The sequence below is a fragment of the Tachyglossus aculeatus genome, chromosome 16 (genome assembly GCF_015852505.1).
Source record: "Tachyglossus aculeatus isolate mTacAcu1 chromosome 16, mTacAcu1.pri, whole genome shotgun sequence".
NCBI lineage: Eukaryota > Metazoa > Chordata > Mammalia > Monotremata > Tachyglossidae > Tachyglossus > Tachyglossus aculeatus.
The window spans coordinates 48,272,891-48,295,926 of NC_052081.1; the positions used below are offsets into that span (position 1 = coordinate 48,272,891).

Consider the following 23,036-nt stretch of genomic DNA (forward strand, 5'->3'; position numbering starts at 1 on the left):
CGGCGGGCGGAGGTAGGGGGCGCTGTGGCGGGAGGCCCCGTCCGAGGCGGCGGCGGCGGCGGTAACAGTTCCGGCGGTCGGCGGCAGGGGGCGCTGTGGCAGGAGGGCCCGTCCAAAGCGGCTGTAGCGGTTCCGGCGGGCGGAGATAGGGGGCGCTGTGGCGGGAGGCCCCGTCCGAGGCGGCGGCGGCGGCGGTAACAGTTCCGGCGGGCGGCGGCAGGGGGCGCTGTGTCGGCCGGTCGGTCCTCCGGTCCCCCGGTCGGTCGGTGGGCCGGTCCCCGGTGTCGGGTGTGTGTGTGTGTGTGTGTGTGTCCGTCCGTCCGTCCCCTGAGGATTTCGGTCCCGGTCCGGGCCGCATGAAGGAGTGCGAGTACCAGCACATCGCACCCGGGGCCGCCGCCGCCGCGACCCCCGGACCCCCCGGACCCCCCGGACCCCCCGGACCCCCCGGGCGCCGCCGCCGCCGCAAGTGGGAGGTGTTTCCGGGCCGCAACCGGTTCTTCTGCGGCGGGCGGCTGATGCTGTCCCGGCACGGCGGCGTCTGCGCCCTCACCTTCGGACTCATCCTGGTCACCACCGCCCTCTTCTTCGTCTTCGAGTGAGCGCCGGGAACACCCCGGGGGACCGGGGGACCGGGCACACCCTCACACCCCCCGACCGACCCCCTCATCCACATAAGGATCATAACGATGGCATTCATTAAGCGCTTACTATGTGCTAAGCGCTGGGGAGGTTACAAGGTGATCAGGCGGTCCCACAGGTTGTCCCAGCCTTCCTCCCCATTTTACAGATCGAAGGGCTGAGGAGGCCCAGAGGCTAACCGGGTTGCCATTCGTTAAGCGCCTCCTCGGTGCCAAGGCCTGTTCTGAGCGCTGGGGAGGTTGCAGGGGGATCGGGTTGTCCCCACTGGGGGCTCCCAGCCTTCCTCCCCATTTGACAGATGAGGGAACTGAGGCCCAGAGAAGTGAAGTGACTCGCCCAAAGTCACCCAGCTGACAAGTGGCGGAGCCGGGATTTGAACCCATGACCAGCGACTCCAAAGCCCCGGCTCCTTCCACTGAGCCACGCTGCTTCTCCATCCCCCGACCCCAACTTTTCCCACCTCCACATCCCCCCGACCCCCACTCTCCCCCAGCATCCACACCCCTCGACCCCCCAATCTCCCCCCCCAACACCGTCCGCTCCCCCCTCAGCATCTACATCCCCCCAACCCCTGCTCGCCCCCCACAACACCACCCTGATCCCCCAATCTCCCCACAGACACACTGCCCCGACCCCCGCTCCCCCCTCAGCATCCACATCCCCCCGACCCCTGCTTCCCCCCCAAACACCACCCTGATCCCCCCTTCCCTCATCCACATCAGTCAATCAATCAACCAATCGATCATATTTATTGAGCACTTACTGTGTGCAGAGCACTGTACTAAGCGCTTGGGAAGTACAAGTTGGCAACATAGAGAGATGGTCCCTACCCAACAGCGGGCTCACAGTCTCGAAGGGGGAGACAGAGAACAAAACCAAACACACTAACAAAATAAAATAGGCTGTGAGCCCCACATGGGACAACCTGATCACCTTGCAACCTCCCCAGCGCTTAGAACAGTGCTTTGCTCACATCCCTCCGTCCCCTGCTTTCCCCGCACACACTGCCCCAACTCCCCTGATCTCCCACTCCTCTCATCCACAGTCCCCGCAGCTCCCACTCTCCTCCCATTCACACCACCCCAACCCCTGCTCCCCCCCCCACACGCACCGTCCCGACCCCCTTGCTCCCCTCATCCACATCCTCCCGACTCCTGCTTCCCCCCACCACACACCCCATGCCACCCCGTCATCCACACCGCCCCGACCTCCCACTCTCCCCCCGACACCAACCCCCCCAATCTCCCCCAGCATCCACATCGCCCCGAACCCCCACTTCTCTCATCCCCAGGAGCCCGCCCCCTCCCTCCGCAGCGTCCCCGCTCCCCTCATCCCCACCGCTCTGACCTTCCACTCTCCCCACAACACATCATCACGACCCCCCACTTCCCTCATGCACATCACCCTGACCCCCCCACCCCCTGTGTACCCCCGACACCCCCCTCCATACACGCACCACCGCAACCCCCGTCCCTCTCCTCCACCCCACATCCCCATTCCTGGCACCCCCAGGACCACAATCTCACCCCCTCCTCCCCCGCTACGGTGGCATTCCTGGCTTCGCCGAGCATCTTCCCGGGAGAGACACCAAGCTAAGATCATTCTCCCAGAGAATGTCAGTTTTTCCTAGGGCTGGGGACAGGGAATCTCTCCCTTTCCAAGGGGTGAAACTGAGGCATGGGGTGAGGACGTCCCATTCTCTCAAGTCACCCAGGCTCCCCGGCACAGGTTTCCTAATCCCTCCGGTGCTCCGCGGCAGACCGCCTCATTCCCACCTGCCGCAGACACTCATCCGCACTAGCTCTGGCTTCTTGGTGGCCCCCGTATGTCCCAGGACCCCTCCCAAAGAGCCACTGCCACCCCCGCTCATGTCCCCCACGTATGAGCGTGGCTCAGAGAAGCAGCGTGGCTCAGTGGAAAGAGCTCGGGCTTTGAAGTCAGAGATCATGGGTTCAAATCCCGGCTCCGCCAATTGTCAGCTGGGTGACTTTGGGCAAGTCACTTCGCTTCTTTGGGCCTCAGCGACCTCATCTGTAAAATGGGGATTAAGACTGTGAGCCCCCCGTGGGACAACCTGATCACCTTGTTACCCCCCCAGTGCTTAGAACAGTGCTTTGCACATAGTAAGCGCTTAATAAATGCCATTATTATTATTATGAGCGGTGACATCCTGGAAACTCGTCTCCTTCCCAAGCCGCCTTCCCTCCGTCCCACCTCCCCTGCCCTCCTGGAGTAGGGTGGGGTCAAGGATTCAGGCACCCCGGAGCCCTGAGGTGATGCCATCCTTCTCGGGCACCCTGGGGTGACCTTGTTACACTTCCCGGCTATTAATAATAAGGATGGTATTTACTAGGTGCGAAGCACTGCTCTAAGCACCTGTCCCCTCTCCTTCCCCCCAGCCCACACCGGATTGGGAGCTGCTGGAACCGAGAAGGGAGCATCTAGGCGGTCCCCCACTTTGGGGGGCCCCGGCGAGGGCGACGGGGCCTCTGTCCTTGCTCAGAGAGCGGCCTCCTCCCCGGCCTCGTTGGGTTCCCCCTTGTTCATTCATTCAGTCATATTTATTGAGCGCTTCCTGCGTGCAGAGCACTGTACTAAGCGCTTGGGAAGTCCAAGTTGGCAACATATAGAGACGGTCCCTACCCAACAGCGGGCTCACAGTCTAGGAGACCGTGCGGTCGCACAGAGGGAGCCGCTTTTGCGTCCAGAGACCCGCAAGCCGCCTTCCGTGGGGTGCCGAGTAGAACTGACCCGGACTCTGGGCCGAGATTTTATTTATTTATTACTTCTTATTTATTTATTTATTACATATTTATTACTTTATTTATTTATTTATTTTACTTGTACATTTCTATCCTATTTATTTTTTTTTGGGGGGTATGTTTGGTTTTGTTCTCTGCCTCCTCCTTTTAGACTGTGAGCCCACTGTTGGGTAGGGACCGTCTCTATGTGTTGCCAACTTGTACTTCCCAAGCGCTTAGTACAGTGCTCTGCACATAGTAAGCGCTCAATAAATACGATTGATTGATTGATTGATTGAGATGACCAAATCGCCCCCAGGTCAAGGAGAGGTCTGCTGCCAAGGTGCCCAATAAGGGTCTCCCAGGCCCTTGAGAAGATGGGTCCTCCCACCGGGCTGGCGAGGGCCAATATTTGCCAAGTTTGGCGAGCCAGGGGTGGTGCCAGCTGGATGGAGAGAGAGCGAGAGAGAGAGTGCCGGCAGGAAGTTGAGATTGGCACGGTGGGGCTGAAACTGGGCCCGTGGGTGGCATTCCGGGAAGCGGTGAAGGTCCTGCAGGGGAGGGGGTGCTGGTCTGTGTTGCCAACTTGTACTTCCCAAGCGCTTAGTACAGTGCTCTGCACACAGTAAGCGCTCAATAAATACGATTGACGATGATGACGGTCTGTCGGCTCTCCCCTGCCAGCCGGGGCGCCCAGCCGGGACGCCGCCTGAGCGTCACCGCCGCTGGAGGCCGGGGGCGACCTGGGCAACGCTTCCCGGGCACGGCAGCCGAAGGGCACAGCGGACGGGGGCTCCCCCTCGGGTCCCAGCCCTCCGGCTCCGCGGCCAACGCGGCGGCGTGCCCGTGGCACAGGGCCGGTGTTTAGGGATCGGAGCGGCGGCCCCTCTGCCCCTCAGAGGGCGGGAAGCGAAGGGCCCCCTCCCACGTCCGCTTCCTTGCAGCTGCCCGTTCCTGGCCCGCCACCTGACCCTGGCCATCCCGGCCATCGCGGGGCTCCTCCTCTTCTTCGTGGTCAGCTGTCTGCTGCAGACCAGCTTCACGGACCCTGGGATCCTGCCGCGGGCCACCCCCAGCGAGGCCGCCGACCTGGAGAAACAGATCGGTGAGGCGCCGGCTGATCGCTCGGGGCCCCGGGGCGGTGGGAAGGACGGCGGGTCGGGGCGCGGAGCCCGGACCCGACGACTGGTCGCCCCCAGAATTAGAGTATCCGTCAGGCACTTCGTAGGCGCCAGGCGCTCTGAGTGCCGGGGGATGATTCGAGGTAATCAGACCAGACACGGTCCCTGTCCCCAATTTACAGGTGAGGAAACTGAGGCCTGGACGGGTGAAGTGACCGGCCCAAGGTCCCACAGGAGGTGGCAGAGCTGGGACTAGACTCCAGGCCTTCTGACTCCCAGCCTTCGGCCCCCCCCCCCACCGTCCAGACTGTAAGCTCGTTGTGGGCGGGGAACGTGTCTGTTCTATTGTCCACTCCCAACCACTTAGTACAGTGCTCTGCACACAGTAAGAGCTCAGTAAATACGATTCCCACTAGACCACACCGCCTTCCCAGTGCCGGGCTGATTCCCCGTCGGCGGAGGCCGGGCGCTGGGCAACGTAGCCCCACCTGGGACTCGTGATCGGGGTCAAGTTGCCCATTCATTCGGTCAGTCGTATTTATTGAGCCCTCACCGTGGACAGAGCGCTGCACTTAGTGCTTGGGAGAGTCCAGTACAACAATAAACGGACACGTTCCGTGCCCACAGCGAGCTCACGGTCTGGAGGGAGATGCCGGGTGTCTGTGGGTCCTCTCTCCGCCCGGAGTTGCCCTAGCCGCTCCGCTGAGGCACCTGCAGGCACCCAGAAGGTCCCGCGCGGGCGGGTCCGGGCCCGTGTTCGGAAACGGGAGGGCTTCCCCGGAGAAGGCCGTCCCCCAGTCCGGTCACTCGTCTTTCCTCAAGCCTCTCCTCCCGGGCCCGGACACTCGGGCGGGTGGGCTCAGCGATGCTCCCAAGCTGGTCCCGCTTGCTGGCTTTGTGCCCTAGTCCTTCACCCACCCCGGACGTGTCCCAGATTCCCGGGCCGGCGGCGAGGCCGTGGCTCGTGTCCCGCCGATCGATCGGTCACCCGGAATCCGATGGGCAGTGCGGTCTCCAGGGCTTCCGGAGTGGCAGAGGCGGCGGGGGCCTAAGGGGGACGCCGTCAGAGTGGCAGAGGAGGGTGTGTGGAGTCCTTCCGTCTGGCTGGCTCCTCCTGTGCCCCTTGCCCCCCACCGCCGTCCGAGGGTTTGCCTCGGACTCTTCGTCCTCCAGCTGCGCTCGGGGTTCGGTCGGCCCTCAGTGAGGGTGAGGGGTGCCCCGCGGGTGAGTCGCGAGAGCTCAGCGCCCACCTACTTCCCAGCCCTGATCTCCCAGGAGGAGGAGGAGGAAGTGAGCGGGGACTCCGGGGGAGGAAAGCAGCCCCAGCCGGTGAGCGGGCCGCCACAGTCACAGCGCTGCGCCCCGAGGCTGGGTCCATAGATCACATCCCACACTGCGGGAACCTGGGCTGCCCCAGGCGGGCGGAGGCTGGGAGTCGGCTTGGCCCCCTGCCCTGACTCCGAGCGGCAGCGGCGACGGGTCCCGGAGGACGAGCCCTGAGCTCCGTGTTCGGGAGGTCCCGCGGTGGCCGGATGGTGGAGGGCGAGCGGGGCGAAGTCCGAGATGACCCTGGTCCCTCTCTGGGGCAGCGAGTGCCCGACCACCGGTTCTGGAGGTTGACCCCTGGCCCGGGGTGGCGGCAGGGTGAGCTCGTCGGACCCTGGACGCCCGGCCCCAAGGTCTCTGCCCACTCCTGTGGGCCCCTTACCTGGAGTCCAGACCCCCGCCCCCCCAGCCGTGGGGGCGAGGCGATGCTGTGGCCAGTAGTACCGGGCGTTGGTCAACGTGGTTGGAGGCTCTTCTTTTTTAACGTCATTTAAGTCAGCAAGTCAGTCGTATTTATTGAGCACTTGCCGTGTGGAGAGCACTGTACTAAGGGCTTGGGAGAGGACAAAAATATAACAGCCACAGTCCTTGCCCGCAATGAGCCTACAGTCTAGAAGGAGAGGCGGATACCAATATCAATAAGTAAATTATAGATACAAGCGCTGTGGGGCTGGAAGGGAGGATGAATAAAGGGAGAAAGTCAGGGCGACACAGCAGGGAGCTGAAGAAAAGGAAAAGAGGGATTAGGGAAGGCTTCTTGGAGGAGATGGGCTCACAGTCTTAATCCCCATTTTACAGAGGAGGGAACTGAGGCCCAGAGAAGTAAAGTGACTTGCCCAAATTCACACAGCTGACAAGTGCCGGAGCCAGGATTAGAACCCGTGACCTCCGACTCACAAGCCCGGGCTCTTTCCACTGAGCCACGCTGCTTCAGTAGAGTTGGTAGACACTATCCCTGTCCTCATTCCCACCTGGGAACTCATTCCCAGCGCTGGCTGTAGTGCTCTGCACACAGTAATAATAATAATCCTCAAAAATCTCCAGTGGCTACCAATCAACCTATGCATCAGGCAGAACCTCCTCACCCTGGGCTTCAAGGCTGTCCATCTCCTGGCCCCCTCCTACCTCACCTCCCTTCTGTCCTTCTCCAGCCCAGCCCGCACCCTCCGCTCCTCCGCTGCTGATCTCCTCCCCGTACCTCGTTCTCGCCCGTCCCGCCATCGCCCCCCGGCCCATGTCATCCCCCGGCCCAGGAATACCCCCAATCCCTCTGCCCATCCGCCAAGCTAGCTCTCTTCCTCCCTTCAAGGCCCTCCTGAGAGCTCACCTCCTCCAGGAGGCCTTCCCACACTGAGCCCCCTCCTTCCTCTCCCCCTCCTCCCCCTCTCCATCCCCCCCGCCTTACCTCCTTCCCTTCCCCACAGCACCTGCATATATATATATATGTTTGTACATACTTATTACTCTATTTTACTTGTATATATTTATTCTACTTATTTTATTTTGTTACTATGTTTTGCTTTGTTCTCTGCCTCCCCCTTCTAGACTGTGAGCCCACTGTTGGGTAGGGACCGTCTCTATATGTTGCCAATTTGGACTTCCCAAGCGCTTAGTACAGTGCTCTGCACACAGTAAGCGCTCAATAAATACAATTGAATGAATGAATGAATGAATAATGATGATGGTATTTCTTAAGCGCTTACTATGTGCCAAGCACTGTTCTAAGCGCTGGGGGGATACAAGGTGATGAGGTTGTCCCACGAGGGGCTCACAGTCTTCATCCTCATTTTCCAGATGAGGTGACAGAGGCCCAGAGAAGTGAAGGGACTTGCCCAAAGTCACACAGCTGACAAGTGGCGGAGCCGGGATTTGAACCCATGACCTCTGACTCCCAAGCCCGGGCTCTTTCCACTGAGCCACGCTGCTTCTCTAAGTGCTTAGTTACTTGCTTACCTCCGTTACTACCACTTGCTCTCGCGAAGCCGGCAATCTAGCAGGGGTGACGGATATTAAAATACATTTCAAGTGGGGACGGCAGAGAATGGGGATATAATAATAATAATGATGGCATTTATTAAGCGCTTACTGTGTGCAAAGCACTGTTCTAAGCGCTGGGGAGGTTACAAGGTGATCAGGTTGTCCCTCAGGGGGCTCACAGTCTTCATCCCCATTTTCCAGATGAGGTAACTGAGGCACAGAGAAGTGAATTGACTTGCCCAAGGTACTTGCCCAAAATATGTACATGAGTGGTGGGGGTGAAAGTGTTTAAGGGGTCCATTCCCAAGTGTAAAGTGACACCAAAAGACAGGTGAATAGGGTGGGGAAATGAGAGGTTAGTCAGGGAAGGCTTCATGGAGGGGTTAGGATTTTAGGAGGGCTTGGAAGATGGGAAGAGTGGAGGTCTGTCGTTTGGGGAGGATTCATTCATTCATTCATTCATTCAATCGTATTTATTGAGTGCTTACTGCGTGCAGAGCAGTGTACTAAGCGCCTGGGAAGTCCAAGTTGGCAACATCTAGAGACGGTCCCTACCCTACAGCGGGCTCACAGTCTAGAAGGGGAAAGGAGAGACGTAGTCGGCAGGATACGAACCTGCGCGGGGAAACGCCAGTGGTCAATGGTCAATAATAATAATAATGACATGTATTAAGCGCTTACTATGTGCAAAGCACTGTTCTAAGTGCTGGGGAGGTTACTGGGCCCCCTCCTTCCTCTCCCCCTCCTCCCCCTCCCCATCCCCCGCACCTTACCTCCTTCCCTTCCCCACAGCACCTGTATATACGTATATATGTTTGTACATATCTATTACTGTATTTATTTATTTTATTTGTACATATTTATTCTAGTTACTTTATTTTGTTAATATGTTTTGATCTCTGTCTCCCCCTTCTAGACTGTGAGCCCGCTGTTGGGTAGGGACCGTCTCTTTATGTTGCCAACTTGTACATCCCAAGCGCTTAGTCCAGTGCTCTGCACACAGTAAGTGCTCAATAAATACGATTGAATGAATGAATGAATGAATTAATGAGGTTGTCCCACCAGAGGCTCACAGTCTTAATCCCCATTTTCCAGATGAGGGAACTGAGGCCCAGAGAAGTGAAGTGACTTGCCCCAAGTCACACACAGCTGACAGTGGGCGGAGCCGGGATTTGAACCCAGGACCTCTGCCTCCAGTGGCTCTTCCCACTGAGCCACGGTCAAGGCGTGGGCGGTGAGATAGACGAGGTCCAGGGACGGTAAGTCGTTGGCAGTGTGGCCTAGGCAGAGCCACAGGCCTGGGAATCAGAAGGACCTGGGTTCTAATCCCAGCTCCACCACTTGTCTTGCTGTGTGACCTTGGGCCAGTCACTTCACTTCTCTGGGCCTCAGTTCCCTCATCCGTAAAGTGGGGATGAAGACTGTGAGCCCCCACCATGGGACAACCTGATCACCTTGCAACCTCCCCAGCGCTTAGAACAGTGCTTTGCACATAGTAAGCGCTTAATAAATGCCATCATTATTATTATTGGTATTATTATCCCCGCTCCGCCGCTTGTCAGCTGGGTGACTTTGGGCAAGTCACCTGACTTCTCTGTGCCTCAGTTCCCTCATCTGTCAAATGGGGATGAAGACTGTGAGCCCCCCCGTGGGACAACCTGATCACCTTGTATCCTCCCAGCGCTTAGAACAGTGCTTGGCACGTAGTAAGCGCTTAACAAATGCCATCATTATTATTAGTACGGCCGGAGGGCCGGCTCTTCACTCCCCTCCCGCAGGCTCCCGGGAGGCTGGGCTCGGCGGGCGGGACCGGGGGTCTTGTGGGCAATGGGGGAGAGATCAGATGGGCCTTGGAGAAGCAGCGTGGCTCAGTGGAAAGAGCCCGGGCTTTGGAGTCAGAGGTCATGGGTTCAAATCCTGGCTCCACCTCTTATCAGCTGTGTGACTTTGGGCAAGTCATCATCATCATCATCAATCATATTTATTGAGCGCTTACTGTGTCCAGATTCCCCATCCCTTCTCCCCGGTCTCCCCTCAACCAGTCATCAATCAATCAATCGTATTTATTGAGCGCTTACTGTGTGCAGAGCACTGTACTAAGCGCTTGGGAAGTACAAATTGGCAACATATAGAGACAGTCCCTACCCAACAGTGGACTCACAGTCTAAAAGGGGGAGACAGAGAACAAAACCAAACATACTAACAAAATAAAATAAATAGAATAGATATGTACAAGTAAAATAAATAAATAAATAGAGTGACAAATATGTACAAACATATATACATATAAACAGGTGCTGTGGGGGAGGGAAGGAGGTAAGATGTGGGGGGATGGAGGGGGGATGAGGGGGAGAGGAAGGAAGGGGCTCAGTGTGGGAAGGCCTCCTGGAGGAGGTGAGCTCTCAGTAGGGCCTTGAAGGGAGGAAGAGAGCTAGCTTGGCGGATGGGCAGAGGGAGGGCATTCCTTCACTTCTCTGGGCCTCAGTGACCTCATCTGTAAAATGGGGATGAAGACTGTGAGCCCCCCACGGGACAACCTGATCATCTTGTTAACCTCCCCAGCGCTTAGAACGGTGCTTTGCACGTAGTAAGCGCTTAATAAATGCTATCATTATTATCGTTATTATTATGGGCCGGGGGCCCGGTGGGCCAGGGTGGGGAGCTTCCCGCCCCTTCTCCGGGGCTGGTTTTCCGGGAGGTGAGGCGGGAGGTGGGCCCGAAGGTTCACCGGCGCCTTCCCCCGCCCCCGTCCCCCTTTCCAGACAGCACCGGCTCCTCCACGTACCGGCCGCCCCCGCGGACGCGAGAGGTGCTGATCAACGGGCACGTGGTGAAACTGAAATACTGCTTCACCTGTAAGATGTTCAGGCCCCCCCGGACCTCGCACTGCAGCGTCTGCGACAACTGCGTGGGTGAGTGGCCCCCCGGCGTCCCGGCCCGCGCTGGCTCCTGCCGCCCCCCCCGAGAGACCCTGCGAGCCTGGGGGGCTTGGGGGTCCCGTCCCCAGCTGAGGAAGTGAGCGGCGAGGAGACGGAGACCCTCCGGCGGGCACAGCAGGGGCGGATGTGGTTTGTGGCCAGGGGAGGGGGTGGCTGCAGGGGGGAGGTTGGGAGTCGGGTTTATCAAACGCTACCGTGTGTGGAGCACTGTACTGGGCGCTTCGGAGAGGACAACATAACAGTACAGCAGACACGTTCCCCGCCCACAGTGGGCTTCCAGTCTAGAGGGACTGGGGAGCAGGGGAGAAGGAGTGGTAAGGGGGGAGGCATGGCCCTGGGAGGGTGGTGGTTGTGGGGGGCGGGGGCCTCGCTCCCGCCCAGGCCCCCGGGGAGCACGGCCCGGGTGACGGGCCCTGGCACCTGGGCTGTGATCTCATCGCCCAGCTAGACGGGGAGGGCGAGGCCCGCCCACCCTGGGTGGGGCAGAAGGGAGAGAGCCCGCCGGGCCTCACCCCGTGAGTCAGCCCGGGCCTCCTGCCCTGGCAGGGTGAGCCCCAGGGCCTCCTCTCCGGGGTTGGCCGCGGGGCTGGTCACCACGTCCCGCCAGGACCCGGCTGGCACCCCACGGGCACCCCGCCGTCCCTGCCCGTTGGCTGTGTGAGAAGGAAGCCGCTGGGAGGGGGCAGGGCCGCGAGTACGGCAGAGATCCCTCGGGCGGGTGGCGGCGGGGCTGGCAGAGGGCGGGCACTGACGTCATCCTTCCCGCCTCCAGAGCGGTTCGATCACCACTGCCCTTGGGTGGGCAACTGCGTCGGGAAACGCAACTACCGCTTCTTCTACGCCTTCATCCTGTCCCTGTCCTTCCTGACGGCCTTCATCTTCGCCTGCGTCATCACCCACCTCACCCTGCGTAAGGGGGCCGCGGGCTGGGCGGTGGCGGGAAGGAAGGGCGTTCGCTCCGTTGGCTCCAGTCCCTCTCATCATCATCATCCATCGCATTTATTGAGCGCTTACTGTGTGCAGAGCACTGTACTAAGCGCCTGGGAAGTACAAGTTGGCAACATATAGAGACGGTCCCTACCCAACAGTGGGCTCCCGCCCACATCAGCCCAGGCCTGCTTTTCTCCACAGGCTCCCAGAACGACAGTTTCCTCAACACGCTCAAGGAGACGCCGGCGAGATATCCTTTGAGACGCGCACCCCTGTGAGAAGCAGTGTGGCGTAGTGGCTAGAGCCCAGGCCTGGGACTCAGAAGGGCGTGGGTTCTAATCCCGACCCCGCCACTTGTCTGCTGCGTGACCTCGGGCGAGTCACTTCACTTCCCTGGGCCTCAGTTCCTTCAGCTGTACAATGGGGATTAAGACTGGGAGCCCCACGTGGGACGGGGACCGTGTCCAACCCGATCTGCTTGTTTCCACCCTGGCGCTTAGTACAATACCTGGCACACAGTAAGCGCTTGACAGATACCGCAATTATTCTTCTTCTGCTCCCCCGCACCCCAGCCCCTTCCCTCCCAGTGGGGTTTCCCGGGCCTTGACCTTCCTCCCTCCTCCTCCAAGCAGTCAGAGTTCCCGGTGGTGCTCGCACGTGGCTCCGGAGAAAGCAGAGAGGAGACCTGGCCCCCGCCCCCGGGGCACTTCCCGCTCAATCCCGGGCTTGGCGCTGCCATTCCCCGAGGAGCTCGGTGCCCCTCTCCGTTAGTCCCAGCCCCCGGCCCGATTGCGGACTGAGGGGGTGGGAGGGGCGGTCAGATAATAATAATAATAATGATAGCATTTATTAAGCGCTTACTATGTGCAAAGCACTGTTCTAAGCACTGGGGAGGTTACAAGGTGATTGGGTTGTCCCATGTGGGGCTTACAGTCTTAATCCCCATTTTACAGAAGAGGTAGCTGAGGCACAGAGAAGTGAAGTGACTTGCCCAAAGTCACACAGCTGACAATTGGCGGAGCCGGGATTGGAACCCATGACCTCTGACTCCAAAGCCCGGGCTCTTTCCACTGAGCCACACTACTTCTCCTGCTGGTCAGATCCCAGCAGGAGACCCAGGAACAGCCCTAGGGGGGTTTGGGAAGGAGAGGTCAGAGTTTGGGGGCGTTGGGGGGCTGAGGTTGTCGGCGCAGCCGTAGACCTCCGGGCCCATCCCATGGGGACCCCAGGTTGGGCCCCCCAAACCCCATCCCACCCCGGTCTCCCTCCGTGCGGCTTCCTTAACAACTGAGCGGCACTGTGCTGGAGCTGGTGGTCTGCTTCTTCTCAGTCTGGTCCATCTTGGGCCTCTCAGGGTTTCACACGTACCTCGTTGCCTCGAACCTGACGACCAACGAAGATGTGAGTGCGAGCGGGTGGGCGGGGGAGGCGGCGCGGGAAGCCGGGCGGCGGGGGGTGGGGAGGGGCCGCTCCCGCCCAGCTCCCGCGGCCCACCCGGCCCTCTCCGGCTGCCGGGAGCGAGTCCCAGCGGGAGCCGGAGCAGCTGGGAATCAGGCTCCCGGGGGGGGGGGGGGGGGGGGGTTCCGGTCTCGTCCCGGCCCTTCCGCCCCCCTCGCCACGGTTCCCCTTGGGGGGGGTCGTTTCCACCCGTGGCCACCGTGGCTGCCGTTCCCCCGGCCCGGGGTGGGACGGGTCCTCCCCGCGTCTCCGACGCCCCTTCCAATCAATCAATCAATCAATCAGTCGTATTTATTGAGCGCTTACTATGTGCAGAGCACTGTACTAAGCGCTTGGGAAGTACAAATTGGCAACACATAGAGACAGTCCCTACCCAACAGTGGGCTCACAGTCTAAAAGGGGGAGACAGAGAACAAAACCAAACATACCAACAAAATAAAATAAATAGGATAGAAATGTACAAGTAAAATAAATAAATAAATAAATAAATAGAGTAAAATTCCACCGCTCGGACGGAGCGTAGGCCTCGCTCACACCCACCTCTGGGGGTTGGGGCGGGGGGCGGCGGCGGGATGCTCTCGCTCCAGATCAAAGGCTCCTGGTCCAGCAACAGAGGCACAGAGTCAGCGGCCAACCCCTACAGCCACGACAGCGTCCTGACCAACTGCTGCTCCGTGCTCTGCGGCCCCTTCCCTCCCAGGTGCGTGCTTCCCCTTCCTGAGCCGGAATCATTATCATCATCATCATCATCATTTTGGCACTCGCTAACTTCTCTGGGCACACAGAAAGCGCTTATGGTCCAGAGAAGTGAAGCGACTTGCCCAAGGTCACACAGCAGACACCTGGCGGGACCGGGATGGGCCCTTCTCACTCCCGGACCCGGGCTGTAGCCACTAGGCCACCCTGCTTCTTATAAGGGAGAGCCCCGTGCCTGCCGACACCTATCTGCTGCCTTGCCCGAGGGATCGATCAATCAATCAGTAGTATTTATTGAATGCCTACTAGATGCAGAGTAATAATAATAATAACGTTGGTATTTGTTAAGCACTTTCAATGTGCCAAACACTGTTCTAAGCACTGGGGAGGTTACAAGGTGATCAGGTTGTCCCACGGGGGGCTCACAGTCTTAGTCCCCATTTTACAGATGAGGGAACTGAGGCCCGGAGAAGTGAAGTGACTTGCCCAAAGTCACACAGCTGACAACTGGCAGAGCCGGGATTCGAACCCATGACCCCTGACTCCAAAGCCCGGTCTCTTTCCAGTGAGCCACGCTATATTCAGCGCTTGGGAGAGTCCAACAGAGTGCATCAACACGATCCCCTCCCCTCAACGAGTTTTCAGTGTAGCGAGGGAGACAGACATTAACGTTATTTTTCACCTATACGAGGATATACAGTTAGTACAGTGTCAAGCGCTTAGTGCAGTGCTCGTCACACAGTAAGCGCTCAATAAATACAGTTGAATGAATGAACAAACGAATGAGTTAAGCACCAGGCGGGGGTGAGGCGAATACCTTCCGTGCCTAAGAGGTACCGATTCAGGGAGGGCCCTGAAGGGAGGGAGGGCCGGTAATGTGGGGGAAGCGAGCGGCGGGTCAGGGAAGGCTTCCTGGAGGAGATCATCATCATCATCATCATCAATCATATTTATTGAGCGCTTACTGTGTGCAGAGCACTGTACTAAGTGCTTGGGAAGTACAAGTTGGCAACATATAGAGACAGTCCCTACCCAATAGTGGGCTCACAGTCTAAAAGGGGGAGACAGAGAACAAAACCAAACATGCTAACAAAATAAAATAAATAGAATAGGTATGTACAAATAAAATAGAGTAATAAATATGTACAAACATATATACATATATACAGGTGCTGTGGGGAAGGGAAGGAGGTAAGATGGGGGGATGGAGAGGGGGACAAGGGGGGAGAGGAAGGAAGGGGCTCAGTGTGGGAAGGCCTCCTGGAGGAGGTGAGCTCTCAGTAGGGCCTTGAATGGAGGAAGAGAGCTAGCTTGGCGGAGGGGCAGAGGGATTGGGGGCATTCCAGGCCTGGGGGATGACGTGGGCCGGGGGTCGATGGCGGGACAGGCGAGAACGAGGCCTAACGGTGAGGAGATTAGCGGCGGAGGAGCGGAGGGTGCGGGCTGGGCTGGAGAAGGACAGAAGGGAGGTGAGGTAGGAGGGGGCCAGGGGATGGATGGACAGCCTGGAAGCCCAGGGTGAGGAGTTTCTGCCTGATGCGCAGATTGATTGGTAGCCACTGGAGATGTGATTGTAGGAGGGCTTTGAAGATGAGAAGAGCAGCGGATGTGAAGGGGAAGGAAGTTCCAGGTGGGAGAGAGGGCGTGGAAAAGGGGTCAATGGCAGGAGACGGCCGCGGGGCAGGTGAGTGACTCTCCGATGCCAGCCTGACTCACCGTGAGTTGGCGCAGCTGATAGCAGCACTTTACGGGAGCCCCTGGGAGGGGTGCCCGGGCCCCTGGCTCCTTCCGGGCAGCCCAGGAAATAATAATAATAATAATGATGGCATTTATTAAGCGCTTACCATGTGCAAAGCACTGTTCTAAGCGCTGAGTAGGTTACAAGGTGATCAGATTGTCCCACGTGGGGCTCACGGTTTTAATCCCCATTTGACAGATGAGGTCACTGAGGCCTAGAGAAGTGAAGTGACTTGCCCAAAGTCCCACAGCTGACAATTGTCAGAGCGGGGATTTGAACCCATGACCTCTGACTCCAAAGCCCGGGCTCTTTCCACCGAGCCACGCTGCGTCTCTAAAAGCAGCTCCCGCGGCTCTTCTCTAAAAGCAGCCCCGGCCGGGTCGGAAGCCTTCCGAAATCCTGGCTTCCCTGGGCTGCCACGACTGGGCAGCAGGCTGTCCCCGAGAGAGGACTCAGTTTACCCTTCACCCGAGGGTGTCCCGTGCCCCTTCCCTTTGCCCTCGCACCGTCCCCAGCCCTGGATCTCCTCACCCCGCTGTCCCAGCGCCCCTGGCCGCCCTGCACCTCCCCTCAATCCTATTTATTGAGCGCTTACTGCGTGTGGAGCACTGTAGTAAGCGCTTGGGAAGTCCAAGTCGGCAACATGTAGAGACGGTCCCTACCCAACAACGAGCTCACAGTCTAGAGCCCTCGCCCCTTGCCCCGTCTGCAGTTGCTCCTGGAGGATGCTCACAGATTCTAGACTGTGAGCCCGTTGTTGGGTAGGGACCGTCTCTCTGTGTTGTCGACCTGTACTTCCCAAGCGCTTAGTACAGTGCTCCGCACACAGTAAGCGCTCAATAAATACGATTGACTGAATGACTGAATGTCCAGACGTGGAGTCTGTCAGTCAGTCGTGTCTTTTGAGAGAGCTTACTGTGTGCTGAACAGAATGCTAAGCGTTTGGGAGAGTGCGATACAACAACACAACGATACAACAGACACATTCCCCGCCCACAGCAAGTCCTGTTGCCCCCGCACCTGCTCTGCCGCCTGTGCTTACTGCTGCACCCCCTCCTCCTTCCCCAGACCCCAATCCCTTGGGTGGGCCAGAGACCCCCACCCTCACCGTAGACCTGATGCTGTTAGTTGGGGGTCCCTCTGTGCTGAATCTTCGTCCTCCTCACCGTGTCTTTGTGTGTGTGTGTACATACATGCACTTGGACTTCCCAAGCGCTCAGTCCAGTGCTCTGCACACAGTAAGTGCTCAATAAATACGAATGAATGAATGCCTACACCCGAGCCTGGATTCGAGGGACCCAGGACAGTTAAGAGGGGATCCCCGCCCTCAAAGATCTGCTAGTCTCATTCATTCACTCAGCCGTATTTATTGAGCACTTACTGTGTGCAGAGCACCGCCCTGAGCGCTTGGGAAGTACAGCTCGGCAACAGAGAGAGACAATCCCTGCCCACAAACGGGCTCACAGTCTAGATCAATCAATCGATCAATCAATCGTATTTATTGAGCGCTTACTGGGTGCAGAGCACTGTACTAAGCGCTTGGGAAGTCCAAGTTGGCAACATATAGAGACGGTCCCTACCCAACAGTGGGCTCACCCAGTCCCGGGGCCCTAGCCACTAGGCGCCACTGCTTTTCTGCTGACCTTTCCCCCTCCTGCCCGGAGGCCACGACCCGAGCCTCTCCTTCCCAAGCCTCCGTAGCTCTCCCTTCCTTCGGACTTTGGGACCGTCGCTTGTTCTCCTTTCGCCTGCCACTGCCATGCGGGGTTGGACTGTGGGTGTTTCCTCCCACCTGCCTCGCCAACTCCCCTCTCTCCACCCGCCACGCATCCCTTCCCCGTGCCATCTTGCGCCTCGGTGCCCGTCCGCTGCCAGTCCGGTCCGCGGCTCCTCGTCGGTCCTGCCACCTTCCGCGGGCCGGAGCTCTCTCAGGGCAATGCCGTGTCTTCCCGTCCTCCTTCCCGCCGGGCCCGGCCCAGGGCGGCGCACCCAGTGATGCCCAATCCAGGCTGGTGATTGTGGGGGGCAGAGGGGGGCAGTTGGGCAGACCCCAGTGCCCCGGAGAAATCCCGGGGCCCTGACATCATCCGGCTTTGGCATTCCCTGATACGGTGGTGGGCCCAGCCTGAGTCAACTCCTTCGCCCCCCGGCTCCCATTGAGCAGGGATAACGGGGGCAGAGGAATTCCTCACTTGACCTTAGCTTAACGTCTGTCCCCCACTTTAGACTGCAGCCTCACTGTGGGCAGGGAATGGCTGCTATATTGTTCATTCATTCATTCATTCAATTTATATTCATATATATTCAATTCATAGATTCACCTGTATATCTGTTTGTGCGTATTTATTACCCTATTTATTTTACTTGTACATATTTATTCTACTTATTTTATTTTGTTAATATGTTTTGTTTGTGGGCAGGGAATGTCTGCTATATTGTTCATTCATTCATTCATTCAATTTATATTCATATATATTCAATTCATATATTCACCTGTATATATGTTTGTACGTATTTATTACCCTATTTATTTATTTTACTTGTACATATTTATTCTACTTATTTTATTTTGCTAATATGTTTTGCTTGTGGGCAGGGAATGTCTGCTATATTGTTCATTCATTCATTCATTCAATTTATATTGATATATGTTCAATTCATATATTCACATGTATATATGTATGTAATTATTACCCTATTTATTTATTTTACTTGTACATATTCTACTTATTTTATTTTGTTAATATGTTTTGTTTATCTGTGGGCAGGGAATGTCTGCTATATTGTTCATTCATTCATTCGTTCAATTTATATTCTTATATATTCAATTCATATATTCACATGTATATATGTATGTATTTATTACACTATTTATTTATTTTACTTGTACATATTTATTGTACTTATTTTATTTTGTTAATATGCTTTGTGGGCAGGGAATATCTGCTATATTGTTCATTAATTCATTCATTCAGTTTATATTCATATATATTCAATTCATATATTCACCTGTGTATATGTATATATGTTTGTACGTATTTACTACCCTATTTATTTAGTTATTTTACTTGTACATATTTATTCTACTTATTTTATTTTGTTACTATGTTTTGTTCACCTGTATATATGTTTGTACGTATTTACTACCCTACTTATTTATTTATTTTACTTGTACATATTTATTCTACTTATTTTCTTTTGTTAATATGTTTTGTTTTGTTCACCTTTATACATGTATATATGTTTGTACGTATTTACTGCCCTATTTATTTATTTATTTTACTTGTACATATTTATTCTACTTATTTTATATTGTTACTATGTTTTGTTTTGTTCATCTGTATATATATATCTGTACATATTTACTACCCTATTTATTATTTATTTTACTTGTACATATTTATTCTACTCCTTTTGTTTTGTTAATATGTTTTGTTCACCTGTATATATGTTTGTACGTATTTACTACCCTATTTATTTACTTATTGTACTTGTACATATTTATTCTACTTATTTTGTTACTATGTTTTGTTCACCTGTATATATGTATATATGTTTGTACGTATTTACTACCCTACTTATTTATTTTACTTGTACATATTCATTCTACTTATATTATTTTGTTCATATGTTTTGTTTTGTTCTTTTGTATATGCGTATATATGCTTGTACGTGTTTATTACCCTATTTATTTATTTATTTTACTTGTACATATTTATTCTACTTATTTTATTTTGTGAATATGTTTTTTTTTTTTGTCTGTCCCCCCACTTTTAGACTGTGAGCCCACTGTTGGGTAGGGACCGTCTCTAGATGTTGCCAACTTGGACTTCCCAAGCGCTTGGTCCAGTGCTCCGCACACAAGAAGCGGCTCAATAAATACGATTGAATGAATGAATGAATGAATGCAGAGCACTGTGCTAAGCGCTTAGGAAGTACAAGTCAGCAACATATAATAATAATAATAATAATGATGGCATTTGTTAAGCGCTCACTATGTGCAAAGCACTGTTCTAAGCACTGGGGGGATACAGTGTGATCAAGTTGTCCCACGTGGGGCTCACAGTCTTAATCCCCATTTTTACAGATGAGGGAACTGAGGCTCAGAGAAGTGAAGTGACTTGCCCAAGGTCACACAGCAGACTTGTGGTGGAGCCTGGATTCGAACCCATATAGAGACAGTCCCTACCCAACAGTGGGCTCACGGTCTAGAAGGGGGAGACGGATGAACTCTCCCAAGCGCTCGGCACACAGTAGTCGCTCAATAAATACGACCGACCCGACCAGAGTAGGGGGTGCCCAAGGCGATTCCCCTCTGCATCGCAGGGGCCTGGGAACCTCCAAGCCCGCCCCGGGTCGGGGGGACGGTAGCCGCGGCCCCCCGTCTCCCAGACCTCAGCCCCGTCGTCTCCCCTCTGTCCGCAGCTTGATCGACCGGAGAGGGTTCGTGCCACCCGACGCCGGGATACCGTCCCCTGCCAAGAGCGATGCCAAGCCCACCCCCGGCATGGTAGGAGGCCTCCCCTAAGTGGGCAACTGCTGCTGCCGCCAAGACGGCCCTTCGGGCCCAACGGCCGAGGAGGAGGAGGAGGCGGTGGCCGCCGTCCCCACAGCAGTGGGGACCCCCTCCGGGCCCCGGGCCTCGGCCTGCGGGATCGGGGGTCCGGTCCCCGGCCACGGGGACGCCCCCTCCTTCCTTCTTCCCCACGGCCCGCCTCGGCCTTGGTCACCAGGTCTCCCTCGTGGGCCTCCGGCTGCGGGAGCCGTTCCCCGGCGGCCTCCAGGCCTGGGCCGAGGTGAGGGCCGGCCACGTGGGAGGGGAGCGAGGAGAAGAAGACCACCCCCGACCTCACTCTCGGGGAGGCGGGAGCGTGTGGGGGCACCGGGCGGGAGGCCCGGGAAAGAGCCGTGCCCGCGGGCGGGGACGGGATGGGACGGGTCCACGCCGATCGTGGGAACGGCCTCGTCTCCTCCAGCCTGCCACCCCGCCCCGCCGGGGCCCTCCCCTCTCGGTGCCCCATCCCTAGATGGGGAGGGAAGCGGGGCGCTGCCTATGCCCCAACCGGGCCCCGGAGCGGTGCCAGGCGGGACGGCGCCCGCCCACACTGGCAGCACTTGAAATGAGGTCATTCGAGCAACCAGGGTAGTTTTTTTTGCACAGTTTTATAGACCTTTTCTACCGAACCTTTGAAAATGGGAGAGGCCGGGGTCGTGGCGTGAGGGGGAACGTTGGTTCATTCTCCTCCGCAGCGTATGTGTTTGCGGGTGTTCGTTCTCCTCTATCTGCTCGCTTCCTGACTCTTGGTCGTTGGGGAGCAGAGGGGCACGGCCCAGGCGTGTGCGGGTTTAAAAGGAGCCTCCCGACCCCTCCCTTCCCGGACTTGGATGTTGGGAGTCCCTGTGGGTGAGGGATGCCGGCTACCCCCAGTCCCGGCCTTCCGGCCTGGATCCGCCGAGCCGGGCCGGGCTCGTGGGGAGCTGGATGGGGTGGGGCCGGGCCCCAAACTAATCCATCACCCCCGGCAGCCTCCCCTCGCCGGCAGGAAGGCAAGGGGGCGGGCTCCCATGGTTGCCCGTCGCCACTCACTTTTAGTTCCACCCTGAATAAAACTGCTTTTCGAGAGTTCGTTTCCTTGGGTCCTCTGGAGTGTTTTGGCCTTTCCCCCCCCCCCCCCCTTTGGTCAAACTGGCCTTACCCGTCTGGTGCCCCCGAAGTTGGGGTTGGCGGGAGTTTCTTACACCAAGAGGCTAGCCTAGTGGTCGGGGGCTGGTGGCAAGGGGGGGGGGTCGTCCCTCCCCTCATTCATTCAATCGTATTTATTGAGCGCTTACTGTGTGCAGAGCACTGGACTAAGCGCTTGGGAAGTACAAGTTGGCAACATATCGAGACGGTCCCTGCCCAACAGTGGGCTCACAACCAATCCCCCCAAAGAGCATATGTTTGTACATATTTATTACTCTATTTATTTTACTTGTACATATCTATTCGATTTATTTTATTTTGTTAGTATGTTTGGTTTCGTTCTCTGTCTCCCCCTTTTAGACTGTGAGCCCACTGTTGGGTAGGGACTGTCTCTAGATGTTGCCAATTTGTACTTCCCAAGCGGTTAGTACAGTGCTCTGCACATAGTAGGCGCTCAATAAATACGATTGATGATGATGAGCACTCTGCCCAGCCCCCGGGGGGAGGGCCGCGGGGCCCCGAAGGCCCCCCGTGACGCGGCCCCTCTCCGCTGTCTCCCCCCAGGACGAAGCTTGTCAGGACTTTGCCATCTCCTGCACAGCGTGACGGGAGGGCTCTGCCTCCTGCTGCGGCTCTGCGGGTAAGACCCGGCCTGGCTGCGCCCGCTCCTGCCCCGTCGGCCCCCGCTCACCTCCTCTTCCGCAGGGAAGAGGAGCCCTGGGAGCCCCTCCGGCGGCCGGGGGTGGGAGGCGGTGGTCTTGGGAGGCCAGGAGAGCAGGGGGTGGGTCGGCCGGGGGAGGCGAGCGGGCTGCCGGCTTGCCAGGGGGCACAGCCAGGCAGAGCCCCCCACCCCCCAGAGGGGAGAGCCTAGGCCGGCTCCTCCGAGGGTCTCCTCGGACAACCGGGTTTGGACTCCATTGCGGGTGGCAGGCGAGAAAGGCCAGACCAGCCGAGAGGGGCTGGGGGTCCCGGCCTCGGCCAGTCGGGCCTATTTGTTGAGCGCTTACTTTGTCCAGAGCTCTTGGGAGAGGGCAAGAGAACAGACCCGTCCCCCGCCCGCCGCCTCTGGGGTCCGACCTCGGGTCTCCGCCGGACGGGCGGTCTCCTCTTCCCCCATCCCGCCTTGGGCCGGCTCTCCGCCCCGGTCGCCAACTGTCTCTGTCTCTGAATTTCTCTCTATCTCTCCCGTCTCTAGCTCCTTCCTCTTCCTCACTGCGTCGCCTGTGACACGTGAAGGAGTCTTTGAGGACACCTCCTTCCCGTCTCCCGCTCCGAGGCGTCCGGGGGTGGACAGAGGGCATCGGGGGCCCCTGCCCGTCCGAACCCGCGGCCTCCACCGACGGCTGGGCCTCCCGGAGGCCCGGCCGAGGCCGGGTGGCGCCGAGACCCCTCTCCACGTGCGGAGTTTGAAGCCATAGAGCGGCGGCTGGCCGGAAGGAGCCCTGCCCTCCCTGGGGGGACCCCACCCTCCCACCGCCCTTCCCTGGTGGGGGACCCCGGCCCCCCACCCCCTCCGGCCGCCGCAGCGTAACCGAACAGGTTTGTGCGGGGCCTTGCCGACGCGGCCAAACAGGTTCCGTGACTGTGACCTTGCCGAGCCCGGGCAGTGTTCGCCGGCTCCCACGGCATCAGGGCCGAGGGGATGGGGCGGGACGGACGGGGCGGGCTCCGGTCCCGTCCGGCTCCTCGGGCCGAAGCTGCCCCGTCTCTCACGTTCCCCGAGGAACGGTCCGGGGCCTTCCCCAGTCCGGAGGCCATAGATCGGGGCGGTCGGTGCCGCCTTAC

At 57.4% G+C, this 23,036-nt stretch overlaps 1 protein-coding gene across 1 annotated transcript; it reads left to right on the top strand.

Annotated features, from left to right (window-relative positions):
- Window positions 1-290: 290 nt before the first annotated feature.
- ZDHHC18 (zinc finger DHHC-type palmitoyltransferase 18) lies at window positions 291-22,536 on the top strand. The gene is made up of 10 exons (XM_038757922.1): window positions 291-598; window positions 4,328-4,488; window positions 10,570-10,719; window positions 11,519-11,656; window positions 11,878-11,926; window positions 12,975-13,077; window positions 13,722-13,834; window positions 19,994-20,078; window positions 21,816-21,891; window positions 22,447-22,536. The coding sequence occupies exons 1-9, from the start codon at window positions 357-359 to the stop codon at window positions 21,855-21,857; spliced, it is 1,083 nt and encodes a 360-aa protein (XP_038613850.1). The 5' UTR covers window positions 291-356; the 3' UTR covers window positions 21,858-21,891; window positions 22,447-22,536.
- The last annotated feature ends 500 nt before the right edge of the window (window positions 22,537-23,036 follow it).